Genomic DNA, 13,781 nt, shown 5'->3' with positions numbered 1-13,781 from the left:
TGGCGGTGTGGTCCAACGAGCGGGGTCAGCACCCGGGTGGGGATTTTGGGGGGATTTTGGGGGTTTTGGGGTATGTGGGTGGGATTTTGGGATTCCTGGGGATTTGGGGGATTTTTGGGGATCCCGGGCGGGATTTTGGGGTACCATCCGGATTTTGGGGTGCCCCAGACGTGGCGCTGTGCTCCAACGAGCGGGGTCAGCGCCTGGGTGGGGATTTTGGGGGATTTTTGGGATTTTTGGGATCCCTGTGAGTTTGGGGGTGCCGGGTTGGATTTGGGGGATTTTTGGGGTGCCCCTGTCAGGATTTTTGGGGTGTCCCAGTGAATTTTGGGGTGCCCCAGACGTGGCGCTGTGCTCCAACGAGCGGGGGTCAGCGCCTGGGTGGGGATTTTGGGGGATTTTGGGGGATTTTGGGGGATTTTGGGGGTTTTTGGGATCCCTGTGGGATTGGGGGTGCCGGGTTGGATTTGGGGGATTTTTGGGGTGCCCCTGTCAGGATTTTGGGGTGTCCCAGTGAATTTTGGGGTGCCCCAGACGTGGTGGTGTGCTCCAACGAGCGGGTCAGCACCCGGGTGGGGATTTTGGGGGGATTTTTGGATTTTTGGGATCCCTGTGGGATTGAGGGTGCCGGGTTGGATTTGGGGGATTTTTGGGGTGCCCCTGTCAGGATTTTTGGGGGTGTCCCAGTGAATTTTGGGGGTGCCCCAGACGTGGTGGTGTGCTCCAACGAGCGGGGTCAGTGCCTGGGTGGGGATTTTGGGGGGATTTTGGGGGGGATTTTGGGGGTTTTTGGGGTATCTGGGTGGGATTTTGGGATCCCTGGGGATTTGGGGGATTTTTGGGGATCCCGGGCGGGATTTTGGGGTGTCCCAGTGAATTTTGGGGTGCCCCAGACGTGGTGGTGTGCTCCAACGAGCGGGGTCAGCGCCCGGGTGGGGATTTTGGGGGGATTTTTGGGATCCCTGTGGGACTGAGGGTGCCGGGTTGGATTTGGGGGATTTTTGGGGATCCCTGTCAGGATTTTTGGGGTGTCCCAGTGAATTTTGGGGTGCCCCAGACGTGGTGGTGTGGTCCAACGAGCGGGTCAGCGCCTGGGTGAGCAGCGTGGGGCTGCGCGAGTTCGCGCCCAACCTGGGCGAGTCGGGCGTGCACGGCGCGCTGCTGGCGCTCGACGACACCTTCGACTGGGCCGACCTGGCGCTGCTGCTGCAGATCCCCACCCAGAACACCCAGGTGGGCACACTGGGAGCACTGGGAGGGACTGGGAGGGGATTGGGATAGACTGGGATGGACTGGGATAGACTGGGATAGACTGGGATAGACTGGGATAGACTGGGAGGGAATTGGGATAGACTGGGCTGAGCTGGCGCTGCTGCTGCAGATCCCCACCCAGAACACCCAGGTGGGCACACTGGGAGCACTGGGAGTGATTGGGAGGGACTGGGAGGGGATTGGGATAGACTGGGATGGACTGGGATAGACTGGGATAGACTGGGATAGACTGGGATAGACTGGGAGGGAATTGGGATAGACTGGGCTGAGCTGGCGCTGCTGCTGCAGATCCCCACCCAGAACACCCAGGTGGGCACACTGGGAGCACTGGGAGTGATTGGGAGGGACTGGGAGGGGATTGGGAGGGGATTGGGATGGACTGGGAGGGGATTGGGATGGACTGGGATGGACTGGGATAGACTGGGATAGACTGGGATGGACTGGGATAGACTGGGCAGAGCTGGCGCTGCTGCTGCAGATCCCCACCCAGAACACCCAGGTGGGCACACTGGGAGCACTGGGAGGGACTGGGAGGGACTGGGAGGGGATTGGGGATGGGATAGACTGGGATAGACTGGGCAGAGCTGGCGCTGCTGCTGCAGATCCCCACCCAGAACACCCAGGTGGGCACACTGGGAGCACTGGGAGGGACTGGGAGGGGATTGGGATAGACTGGGAGGGACTGGAAGGGGATTGGGATGGACTGGGATGGACTGGGAGGGACTGGGAGGGACTGGGATAGACTGGGATGGACTGGGATGGACTGGGATGGACTGGGATAGACTGGGATGGACTGGGAGGGGCTGGGATGGACTGGGAGGGACTGGGATAGACTGAGGGACTGGGTTAAACTGGGAGGGGCTGGGATGGCAGTGCGGACAGGACAGATCTCCACCCAGAACACCCAGGCGGGCACACTGGGAATACTGGGAGCACTGGGAGGGACTGGTTCCCCCAATGTCCCCAATTGTCCCCAATCCCCCAAATGTCCCCACTGTCCCCAACCCCCCCAAATGTCCCCAAATGTCCCCACTGTCCCCAACCCCCCCAAATGTCCCCAATGTCCCCAATGTCCCCCAACGTCCCCACTGTCCCCACTGTCCCCAATGTCCCCCAATGTCCCCACTGTCCCCAATGTCCCCAATGTCCCCCAATGTCCCCAATGTCCCCAAATGTCCCCACTGTCCCCAAATGTCCCCACTGTCCCCCACTGTCCCCAGATGTCCCCAAATGTCCCCGCTGTCCCCAGGCTCGGCAGCTGCTGGAGAAGGAGTTCAGCGCTTTGATCTCGGCGGGAACCGAGCGGCGCCTCGATGAGGTGGGGGAGGGGCGGGAGGGGCGGGAGCGACCCCCCCCCACTCGGGACCCCCCCCCCGGGACCCCCACCCACCCCTGGGACCCCCAAATCCCCTCAAATCCCCCCCAAATTCCCCCCAAATCCCCCCCCAAATCCCCCCAAATCCCCTCAAATCCCCCCCAAATCCCCCCAAAATCCCCCCCCCAAATCCCCCCCGAATTTCCCCAAATCCCCCCAAAACCTCCCCAAATCCCCCCCAATCCCAAATTCCCCCAAATCCCCCCAAATCCCCCCCGAATTTCCCCAAATCCCCCCAAAATCCCACCCCAAATCCCCCCAAAACCTCCCCGAATTCATCCAAAATTCCCCCTAAATTTGCCCAAAATCCCCCCCAAAATCCCCCTCAAACTCCCCCAAATCCCCTCCCACTATTCTGGGAGGGTCCCAAATGGGTCTGGGGGCTCTCTCTGATGTCGGGGTGCCCCCACGACGCCCCCAGACCCTTCAGCCACTCCCCAGGGACCCCAAATCCCCCCCCAAATCCCCCCAAAACCCCCCAAAATCCCCATTAAAACCCCCCCAAATCCCCTCCCACCATCCCGGGGAGTCCCAAATGGGTCTGGGGGCTCTCTCTGATGTCGGGGTGCCCCCACAACGCCCCCAGACCCTTCAGCCGCTCCCCAAGGACCCCCAAATCCCCCAAAATCCCCCCAAAAATCCCCAAAAAATTCACTTTAACCCCCGAAAACTCCCCCAAATCCCCTCCCACCATCCCGGGGAGTCCCAAATGGGTCTGGGGGCTCTCTCTGATGTCGGGGTCCCCCCAGGACGCCCCCAGACCCTTCAGCCGCTCCTCAGAGACCCCAAAATCCCCCAAATCCCCCCAAAAAATCCCCCAAAAATCCCCAAAAAATTCACTTTAACCCCCCAAATCCGCCCCGAGGGGATCCCAAATGGGTCTGGGGGCTCTCTCTGATGTCGGGCTGCCCCCAGGACGCCCCCAGACCCTTCAGCCGCTCCCCGTCCTGGCGGAAGCTGTTCCGGGAGAAGGAGCTGCGGGGCGGGGGGTCCCGACGCTGCCGAGATGTTGCCCCCCCAACTTTCGGGGGGGGACCCCTGGGGACCCCTCCCCTGCCCCTGCGCAAGGTCCAGCCCGACGGTGAGGGGGGGGGATTTGGGGAGGGGTCCTGGGGGGTTTGGGGGGGATTTGGGGAATTTGGGGAATTTGGGGAGGGGTCCTGGGGGGATTTGGGGGGGATTTTGGGGGATTTGGGAGAGATTTGGGGAATTTGGGGAATTTTGGGAGGGGTCCTGGGGGCTTTGGGGGGGATTTGAGGAATTTGGGGAGGGGTCTTGGGGGGTTTGGGGGGGATTTTGGGGGGTTTGGGGAGGGGTCCTGGGGGGTTTGGGGGGGATTTTTGGGGGTTTGGGGAATTTGGGGAGGGGTCCTGGGGGGTTTGGGGGGGATTTGGGGAATTTGGGGAGGGGTCCTGGGGGGACTTGGGGGGGATTTGGGGAATTTGGGGAGGGGTCCTGGGGGGTTTGGGGGGGATTTTGGGGAATTTGGGGAGGGGTCCTGGGGGGATTTGGGGGGGATTTTGGGGGATTTGGGGAGGGGTCCTGGGGGGCTTTGGGGGGGATTTTGGGGGATTTGGGAGAGATTTGGGGAATTTGGGGAATTTGGGGAGGGGTCCTGGGGGGACTTGGGGGGGATTTTGGGGGGTTTGGGGGGGATTTGGGGAATTTGGGGAATTTGGGGAATTTGGGGAGGGGTCCTGGGGGGATTTGGGGGGGGATTTTGGGGGGTTTGGGGGGGATTTGGGGAATTTGGGGAGGGGTCCTGGGGGGTTTGGGGGGGATTTTGGGGAGCTTTGGGGGGTCTGGGGCGCCTTGGGGGGGATTTGGGGGAATTTAGGGAGGGGTCCTGGGTGATTTGAGCGGGATTTGGGGGGGTTTGAGGGGATTTGGGAATTTGGGGAGGGGTCTTAGGGGGTTTAGGGTGGATTTGGGAAGCATTGGGGCGTCTGGGGGGCTTTGGGGGGGATTCGGGGGGATTTGGGGAGGGGTCCTGGGGGGGTTTGGGGGGATTTTGGGGGATTTTGGGGGGGATTTTGGGGGAATTTTGGGGCATTTGGGGGGGTTTTGGGGGTCTTGAGGGGGATTTGGGGAATTTGGGGAGGGGTCCTGGGTGGTTTGGGGGGGGATTTGGGGGTCTTGGGGGGGATTTTGGGGGAATTTTGGGGCATTTTGGGGGATTTTGGGGGTCTTGAGGGGGATTTGGGGGGATTTAGGGGTCGATTTTGGGGTAATTTGGGGGGGATTTTGGGGGTCTTGAGATTTGGGGGAATTTTGGGAGGAAATTTGGGTGGATTTGGGGGTCTTGGGAGGGATTTGGTGGTCCTGTAGGGCTGGGGGGGAATTTAGGGATTTGGGGAGGGGTCTTGGAGGGGATTTGGGGTGATTTTGGGGGGGATTTTGGGGGTCTGGGTGGCTCTGGGTGGGATTTTGGGGGGTCCTGGGGGGTCCTGGGGGGATTTTGGGGGGCTTTGGGTGATTATGGGGAGGATTTTGGGGGTCCTGGGGGGATTTTGGGGGGATTTTTTGGGGGGGGGGTCCTGAAGGAATTTGGGGGGGGTTTGGGGGGGTCTGGGGTTTATTTTGGGGGGGGGTCCTGACCCTCCCCTCCCCCTCCCCCCCCAGGGAACTCGCTGCCCCCCCCGAGGGGGGATGGGGGGGTCTCGGTCCGGACCTACTCCTGTTAACGGTGAGGGGGGGGTCCCCAAAATTTGGGGAGGGGGTCCCCAACATTTTTGGGAGGGGGCGGAAATGGAGGAGGGGTCTTGCTTGTCCAATTTGGGGAGGGTTGGGCTGAGAAATTTGGGGAGGGGTCTCAATTTGGGGGGGGAATTTAAGGGGGATTTTTTGGGGGGGGAGTTTGAGGAATTTGAGGGGGGGTCCTCAATTTTGGGGAGGGGGTTTATTTTGGGGTGGGGGGGTGGTGGAGCTGGGAAATTTGGGGGTCCCCATTTTTGGGGACCCCTCCCCTCATTTATTTCCCTCCCCCCCCACAGGATCCCTGACTGGATGAAACCTTCGGGGGGGGGGGGGGTCCCCAAAATCCCCCTCCCCAAATTCGCCCCCCCCCATGTCTATGAATGGGGGAGGGGTTTGAATTTTGGGGACCCCCTCCCCAAAAAAAATCGCTGAGCCCTTTTGTGGGGAGGGGGCTCTGGCTCTGCTGCTATAAAAGGGGGGGGGTTGGGGGTCCCTCCCCCTCCCCCCCTTGGTGCCCCCTCCCCATTTTAATTTCGAGGGGGGGGCGCGGGGGGGTCTGCATGGAAAACCCAATAAAAAAATGGGGGGAAACCCCCCAAAACTGGAAACGGCGGGATTTTTTGGGGACCCCTCCCCGAAATAAAAGGGGTGGGGTCTCTCAGGACCCCCAAAATCAACCCCGGGGACCCCAAATCCTCCCCAGGACCCCCAAAATTCCCCCCAGGACCCCCAAAATCCCCCAAAATAAAACCCAGAGACCCCCCCTGGACCCCCAAAATCCACTCCGGGACCCCCAAAATCCCCCCCGGGACCCCAAAATCAACCCCGAGACCCCCAAAATCATCCCCAAAATCAACCCCGGGACCCCCAAATCCTCCCCAGGACCCCCCAAATCCCCCAAAATCAACCCCGAGACCCCCCCTGGAACCCCAAAATCCCCCCCATGAACCCCAAAATCCCCCCAAGACCACCAAAATCCACCCAAGACCACCAAAATCCGTCCCGGGACCCCCAAATCCTCCCCAGGACCCCCCAAATCCCCCAAAATCAACCCAGAGACCCCCCTGGAACCCCAAAATCCACTCCGGGACCCCCAAAATCCCCCCCGGGACCCCCAAAATCCCCCCCAGGAGCCCCAAAATCCCCCCAAGACCCCCAAAATCAACCCCAGAGACCCCTCCGGAACCCCAAAATCCCCCCGGGACCCCCCAAAACCCCCCCAAAATCCAGGCCCGTCCTTTCAAGCCTTTTATTTTCACACCCCCCCGCCCCCAAAATTTGGGGAGGGGGCTCCGGGTGGGGGAGGGGGGGGGTTCTTCAAATCCGCGCCCCCTCCCCCAAAAACGCCCTCAAGCTTCGGGGGGCTCTTGAGCTTGGCGAGTGACCTGGGGGGGAGGGGCGAGGGGGGGTTAAATTGGGGCTGGGGGCGCCCCCCAAAATGAGCTGGGGGGGGTCGGGTCGGGGGGGGGGATTTGGGGGACCCCCACCCCAAATTTGGGGGGGCACTTACTGCAGCAGCGCCCCCGAGAGCTCGTCCACGAGGCTGCCTGCAAAATTTGGGGAGGGGTCGTGGGGGGGGATTTGGGGGGGGGGCTCAGGGATTTGGGGGTCCCGGGGGGGTCTCTGGGATGGATTTGGGGGGGATTTGGGGGTGCCGGTGGATTTGGGGAGGGGTCCTGTGTTGGATTTGGGGTGGAATTGGGGAGGGGTCTCCGGGCGGAATTTGGGGAGGGGTCTCGGGGTAGAATTTGGGGTTCTCTGGGTGGATTTGGGGTCCCGGTCTGAATTTGAGGAGGGGTCCCGGGGTGGATTTGGAGAGGAGTCTCTGGGTGGATTTGGGGAGGGGTCTCTGGGTGGATTTGGGGAGGGGTCCCGGGGTGGATTTTGGTGTGGATTTTGGGGTCTCGGTGTGAATTTGGGGAGGGGTCCCGGGTGAATTTGAGGAGGGGTCCCGGTGTGAATTGGGGAGGGGTCTCGGTGTGAATTTGGGGAGGGATCCCGGGGTGAATTTGGAGAGGGGTCCCGGTGAATTTGGGGAGGGGTCCCGGGTGAATTTGAGGAGGGGTCCCGGGTGAATTTGGGGCGCGGTCTCGATGTGAATTGGGGAGGGGTCCCGCGTGAATTTGGGGCGGGGTCTCGGTGTGAATTTGGGGCGTGGTCCCGCGTGAATTTGGGGCGGGGTCTCGGTGTGAATTTGGGAGGGGTCCCGGTGAATTTGGGGCGGGGTCCGGGTGTGAATTTGGGGAGGGGTCCCGGTGAATTTGGGGTGGGGTCTCGATGTGAATTGGGGAGGGGTCCCGGTGAATTTGGGGAGGGGTCCCGGGTGAATTTGAGGAGGGGTCTCGGTGTGAATTTGGGAAGGGGTCCCGGTGAATTTGGGGCGGGGTCCCGGGTGAATTTGGGGAGCGGTCTCGATGTGAATTGGGGAGGGGTCTCGGGTGAATTTGGGGCGGGGTCTCGGTGTGAATTTGAGGAGGGGTCCCGGGTGAATTTGGGGAGCGGTCTCGATGTGAATTGGGGAGGGGTCCCGCGTGAATTTGGGGCGGGGTCTCGGTGTGAATTTGGGGAGGTCTCGGTGTGAATTTGGGGAGGGGTCCGGGTGAATTTGGGGAGAGGTCCCGATGTGAATTTGGGGAGGGGTCTCGGTGTGAATTTGGGGAGGGGTCCCGGTGTGAATTTGGGGCGGGGTCCCGGTGAATTTGGGGAGGGGTCTCGATGTGAATTGGGGAGGGGTCCCGGTGTGAATTTGGGGAGGGGTCTCGGTGAATTTGGGGAGGGGTCCGGGTGAATTTGGGGAGGGGTCCCGGGTGAATTTGGGGCGTGGTCCCGGGTGAATTTGGGGAGGGGTCTCGGTGTGAATTTGGGCGGGGTCTCGGGTGAATTTGGGGAGGGGTCCCGGGTGAATTTGGGGAGGGGTCCCGGTGTGAATTTGGGGAGGGGTCCCGGTGAATTTGGGGAGGGGTCCCGGGTGAATTTGGGGAGGGGTCTCGGTGTGAATTTGGGGAGGGGTCCCGGTGAATTTGGGGAGGGGTCTCGGTGTGAATTTGGGGAGGGGTCCCGGTGTGAATTTGGGGAGGGGTCCCGGTGAATTTGGGGCGGGGTCTCGGTGTGAATTTGGGGAGGGGTCCCGGTGTGAATTTGGGGAGGGGTCCCGGTGAATTTGGGGAGGGGTCTCGGTGTGAATTTGGGGCGGGGTCCCGGATGAATTTGGGGCGGGGTCCGGGTGAATTTGGGGAGGGGTCTCTGACCTGGCCGGCAGGCGGTGTCGCACAGGAGGGGACACAGGGAACAGAACTGGCAGCCCTGGGGGAGGGGCGGGGGGGTCAGAACGGGGAAATTTGGGGAGGGGTCCCGGAGGGGGTCAGGGGGGATTGGGGGGATTTGGGAATTTTGGGGGGATTTTGGGGAATTTTGGGGGGGTTTTGGGGGGATTTGGGGGGGATTTGGGGGGATTTTAGGGGAATTTTGGGGGAATTTTGTGGAAATTTGGGGGGATTTGGGAGCATTTTGGGGATATTGGGGGATTTTGGGAGAATTTTGGGGGGGAATTTGGGAGGATTTTTGGGGGGATTTGGGGGAATTTTGGGGGATTTGGGGGAATTTGGGAATTTGGGGGGAATTTGGGGGGATTTTGGGGGAATTTTGGGGGAATTTGGGGGAATTTGGGGGGAATTTGGGGGGATTTTGGGGGAATTTTGGGGGAATTTGGGAGGATTTAGGGGATTTTGGGGGATTTGGGGGGAATTTTGGGGGAATTTTGGGGGATTTTGGGGGAATTTGGGGGAATTTTGAGGGGATTTTGGGGGGATTTGGGGGAATTTTGGGGGATTTGGGGGAATTTGGGAATTTGGGGGGAATTTGGGGGGATTTTGGGGGAATTTTGGGGGAATTTGGGGGAATTTGGGGGGAATTTTGGGGGATTTTGGGGGAATTTTGGGGGATTTGGGGGAATTTTGGGGGATTTGAGGCAATTTTAGGGGATTTTGGGGGATTTTGGGGGAAATTTGGGGGAATTTTGGGGGATTTTGGGGGATTTTGGGGGATTTGGGGGGATTTGAGGGAATTTTAGCCGGATTTGGGGGAATTTTGGGGGGATTTTGGGAAGGGGATTGGGGACTTTTTGGGGCTTTTTGGTGGAATTTTGGGGCAATTTTGGGGGGTTTGGGGTTTTTGGGGGTTTTGGGAGGATTTGGGGGCAATTTTGAGGGGATTTGGGGGGATTTGGTGGATCTTGAGGAGTTTTCGGGAGTTTTGGGGGGATTTGGGGGGATTTGGGGCAGTTTTGGGGAGATTTAGGGGATTTTAGGGAGGTTTGGGGGATTTAGGTTAAAGGGAAATTTTGGAAGCGTTTTTGGGGGGATTTGGGGGGGATTTGGGGGGGTTTGGGGGGTTTGAGGGATTTTGGGGGGATTTGGGGGGGATTTGGGGGGATTTTGGGGGGGATTTGGGGGGGATTTGGGGGGATTTTGGGGGGTTTTGGGGTCACCTGGCAGGGTGGGCAGGGGTCTCCCCCGGGGTCCCCCTCGGTGCAGGGACAGCGGGAGCAGAGCCGGCAGTGCTGGGGAGGGGGCGCGGAGGGGGGAGGGGGTCAGGGGGGCACAAAGCCCCCCCAAAATCCCCCTCAAAACACCCCCAGACCCCTCCCCACCCCATCCCGCACCCCCCAAATTCCACCAAGACCCCCAAATCCCCCCCAAATTTGCCCAAAATCCCCCCAAATCCCCCCAAGACCCCCCAAGACCCCCCAAAATCCCCCCAAAATCCTCCCCAAAACCCCCAAAACTACCACCCCGCCCCAAAATCCCCCCAAAATCACCCCAAGCCCCCCAAAATCCGCCTCGAAACCCCCCCAAGATTTGCCCAAATCCCCCCAAAATCCCCCCAAGCTCCCCAAAATCCCCCTCCAAACCCCCCAAAACCCCCCAAGACCCCCCAAAATCCCCCAAAATTCCCCCAAATCCCCCCCAAACCCCCCCAAATCCCCCAAAACCCCCCAAACTTTGCCCAAAACCCCCCCAAATCTCCCCTAAACCCCCCCAAGTCCCCCCCAAATCCCCCCAAATCCCTCCAAATTTGCCCCAAAACCCCCCCAAAATTTGTCCAAAACCCCCCAAATCTCCCCCCAAACCCCCCAAAATCCTCCAAAATCCCCCCAAATCCCCCAAATCCCCCCAAAAATCCCCCAAAACCCCCCAAGACCCCCAAAATCCCCAAAATCCCCCCAAATCCCCCCCAAAACCCCCCAAGACCCCCAAAATCCCCAAAATTTGCCCCAAACCCCCCAAAATTTGCCCAGAATCCCCCAAATCCCCCCCAAAGCCCCCCGAGACCCCTCCCCACCTTGCAGTAGCTGCAGTAGCGGCAGATGGAGCCGGGCCGGTACCGCCCTTCGGCCTCACCCTCCTCCTCCTCCTCCTCCTCCTCCTCTTCCTCACTCCCTGCAATTTGGGGAGGGGTCACCCCAAACTCCAGGACCCCTCCCCCCCCCCCCCCAAATCCCCCTCCCCAAAATAATCCCACCTTCATCATCATCATCATCTTCCTCTTCCTCGGAGCTGCGGCCGCCGTCTTCATCTTCATCATCCTCATCATCATCTTCATCATCTTCCTCCTCCTCCTCGGAGCTGGGGGGGGCGCGGCCTTCATCATCATCATCGTCATCGTCGTCATGGTGACGGCGGCCTTCGTCATCGTCATCCTCGCCGTGGCCTTCATCCCCCTCGCGGCCTTCATCATCGTCATGGCGATGGCCTTCATCGCCCTGCTGCCGGTGGCCTTCACCCTCCTCATCCTCACGGCTCCGGGCCTGGCCTTCGTCGTCATGGCGATGATGATGGTGGTGGGGGTCGCCGGGGGAGCCTTCATCCCTCTGAGGGTGATGATGAGGATGGTCTCCATGGGAGCCTTCATCCCTCTGAGGGTGATGGTGCTGCTGACGATGATGATGAAGGCTCTGCCCTTCCTCCAGCCCCTCGCCCTCCTCATCCTCCCCTCCCTGATGATGATGATGGTGGTGGTGGGGGTCTCCATGAGAGCCTTCATCCCCCTGCTGAGGATGATGATGGTGGGGGTCACTGGGGGGTTCTTCCTCCTCCTCCTGGTGAGGATGATGATGGTGGGGGTCTCCATGAGGGCCTTCATCCCTCTGGTGATGAGGATGATGGTGGGGGTCACTGGAGGAGCCTTCATCCCTCTGGTGAGGATGATGATGATGATGGTGGGGGTCTTCATGAGAGCCTTCATCCCTCAGAGGATGATGATGATGGTGGGGGTCACCAGGGGAGCCTTCATCCTTCTGGTGATGATGATGATGGTGGGGGTCTCCAAGGGAGCCTTCATCCCTCTGAGGATGAGGATGGTGGGGGTCTCTGGGGGAGCCTTCATCCCTCTGAGGATGAGGATGGTGGGGGTCTCCGGAGGAACCTTCCTCCCAGTGCTGCTGAGGATGAGGATGAGGATGGTGGGGGTCTCCAAGGGAGCCTTCCTCCCAGTGCTGCTGAGGATGAGGATGAGGATGGTGGGGGTCTCCGGACCCTCCCCTGAGCAGGAGCAGCCCCAGCAGGAGCCACGGCAGCCACGGGCGGGGCATGGCCGGAGCTGAGTGACCACGGAGTGACCACGGAGTGACCGAGGAGTGACCACGGAGTGACCGAGGAGTGACCACGGAGTGACCACGGAACAACCCTGAGTGACCACTAACCCCTGAGTGACCACGGAGCGACCGCTGAGTGATCACAGAATGACCATGGAGTGACCACTGAGTGACCCTGAGTGACCACTGAGTGACCGCTGAGTGACCAAGGAGGGACCACAGAGCAACCCTGAGTGACCACGGAGTGACCGCCGAGTGACCGAGGAGTCACCGCTGAGTGACCGCTGAGTGACCCTGAGTGACCGCTGAGTGACCACGGAGTGACCGTTGAGTGACCACGGAGTGATCACAGAATGACCATGGAGTGACCGCTGAGTGACCCTGAGTGACTGCTGAGTGACCGCAGAGTGACCACGGAGTGACCGCTGAGAGAGCACGGAGTGACCACTGAGTCACCGCTGAGTGACCCTGAGTGACCCCGAGTGACCCTGAGTGACCGCCGAGTGACCGCTGAGTGATCACAGAACAACCATGGAGTCACCACTGAGTGACCGCTGAGAAAGCACGCAGTGACCAAGGAGTGACCGCTGAGTTAATGCTGAGTGACCGCCGAGTGACCCTGAGTGACCCTGAGTGACTGCTGAGTGACCGCCGAGTGACCGCCGAGTGACCGCCGAGTGATCGCCGAGTGACCGCGGAGTGACCGCTGAGTGACCCTGAGTGACCCTGAGTGACTGCTGAGTGACCGCCGAGTGACCGCCGAGTGACCGCCGAGTGATCGCCGAGTGACCGCGGAGTGACCGCTGAGTGACCCTGAGTGACCGCTGAGTTAATGCTGAGTAATCACAGAATGACCACAGAGTGACTGCCGAGTGACCGCTGAGTGACCCTGAGTGACCGCTGAGTGACCACTGAGTGATCGCTGAGTGACCGCGGAGTGACCGCCGAGTGACCGCCGGGTGACCACAGAGTGACCGCCAAGTGACCAATAAGTAATCACAGAATGACCACGGAGTGAGCGCTGAGTGACCACTGAGAGACTGCGGAGTGACCACGGAGTGACCACGGAGTGACCAGAGCCGAGTGACCGCAGAGTGACCGCTGAGTGACCACGGAGTGACTGCTGAGTGACCAGTGCTGAGTGACCACGGAGTGACCGCTGAGTGACCACTGAGTTAACGCCGAATGACCCTGGAGTGACCGGTGCTGAGTGACCACGGAGTGACCAGAGCCGCGTGACCACAGAAAGATTACGGAGTGACCGCCGGGAGTGACCACAGAGAGAATGGAGTGACCAGAGCCGAGTGACCGCTGAGTGACCAGTGCTGAGTGACTACAGAGTGACCACGGAGTGACCACGGAGAGCCCACGGAGTGACCGCTGGGAGAGCTCACGGAGTGACCAGAGCTGAGTGACCACGGAGAGCCCACGGAGTGACCACGGAGAGCCCACGGAGTGACTGCTGGGTGACCAGTGCTGAGTGACCACGGAGTGACCGCTGGGAGAGCTCACGGAGTGACCGGTGCTGAGTGACCACGGAGTGACCACGGAGTGACCACGGAGTGACCACGGAGAGCCCACAGAGTGACCGGTGCTGAGTGACCGCGGAGTGACCGTTGAGAGTGACCACGGAGAGCCCACGGAGTGACCACGGAGTGACCGGTGCTGAGTGGCCGGAGCCGAGTGACCACAGAGTGACCGCTGGGAGTGACCGGTGGGAGAGCTCACGGAGTGGCCGGAGCCGAGTGACCACGGAGAGTCCACGGAGTGACCACGGAGTGACCGGTGCTGAATGACCACGAAGAGCCCACGGAGAGCCCACAGAGTGACCACGGAGTGACCACG

At 60.7% G+C, this 13,781-nt stretch overlaps 2 protein-coding genes across 2 annotated transcripts; one reads left to right on the top strand and one right to left on the bottom strand.

Annotated features, from left to right (window-relative positions):
* Nucleotides 1-1,037: 1,037 nt before the first annotated feature.
* Nucleotides 1,038-5,331, top strand: LOC132323060 (liprin-alpha-3-like; the record flags this gene model as incomplete). The annotated part of the gene is made up of 4 exons (XM_059837841.1): nucleotides 1,038-1,233; nucleotides 2,522-2,590; nucleotides 3,563-3,728; nucleotides 5,270-5,331. Coding segments are annotated over 4 exons (493 nt in total), but the record flags the coding sequence as incomplete, so codon positions are not given.
* A 1,248-nt stretch (nucleotides 5,332-6,579) lies between these two features.
* On the bottom strand, nucleotides 6,580-13,781 carry LOC132323059 (histidine-rich glycoprotein-like). The gene is made up of 6 exons (XM_059837840.1): nucleotides 10,865-13,781; nucleotides 10,685-10,782; nucleotides 9,831-9,902; nucleotides 8,593-8,647; nucleotides 6,855-6,891; nucleotides 6,580-6,729 (listed from the first exon to the last, which is right to left on the bottom strand). Exons 1-6 carry the CDS (start codon nucleotides 11,931-11,933, stop codon nucleotides 6,600-6,602), a joined length of 1,461 nt encoding a protein of 486 aa, XP_059693823.1. The 5' UTR covers nucleotides 11,934-13,781; the 3' UTR covers nucleotides 6,580-6,599.

Source organism: Haemorhous mexicanus, unplaced genomic scaffold (genome assembly GCF_027477595.1).
Source record: "Haemorhous mexicanus isolate bHaeMex1 unplaced genomic scaffold, bHaeMex1.pri scaffold_274_ctg1, whole genome shotgun sequence".
Lineage (NCBI taxonomy): Eukaryota > Metazoa > Chordata > Aves > Passeriformes > Fringillidae > Haemorhous > Haemorhous mexicanus.
The sequence above is the reverse complement of the archived record's forward strand: the minus strand, read 5'-3'. Positions and strand labels throughout refer to the sequence as shown.

Bases quoted from the DNA above. Each gene is read 5' to 3' on its own strand.
- LOC132323059 (XM_059837840.1), bottom strand. From the start codon at position 11,933: ATGCCCCGCCCGTGGCTGCCGTGGCTCCTGCTGGGGCTGCTCCTGCTC. The intron at 8,648-9,830 runs GTGACCCCAAAA...CCCCTCCCCCAG, and splicing joins ACCCCTGCCCACCCTGCCAG to GGCTGCCAGTTCTGTTCCCT. The intron at 6,892-8,592 runs GTCAGAGACCCC...CAAATTTTGCAG, and splicing joins CGACACCGCCTGCCGGCCAG to GCAGCCTCGTGGACGAGCTC.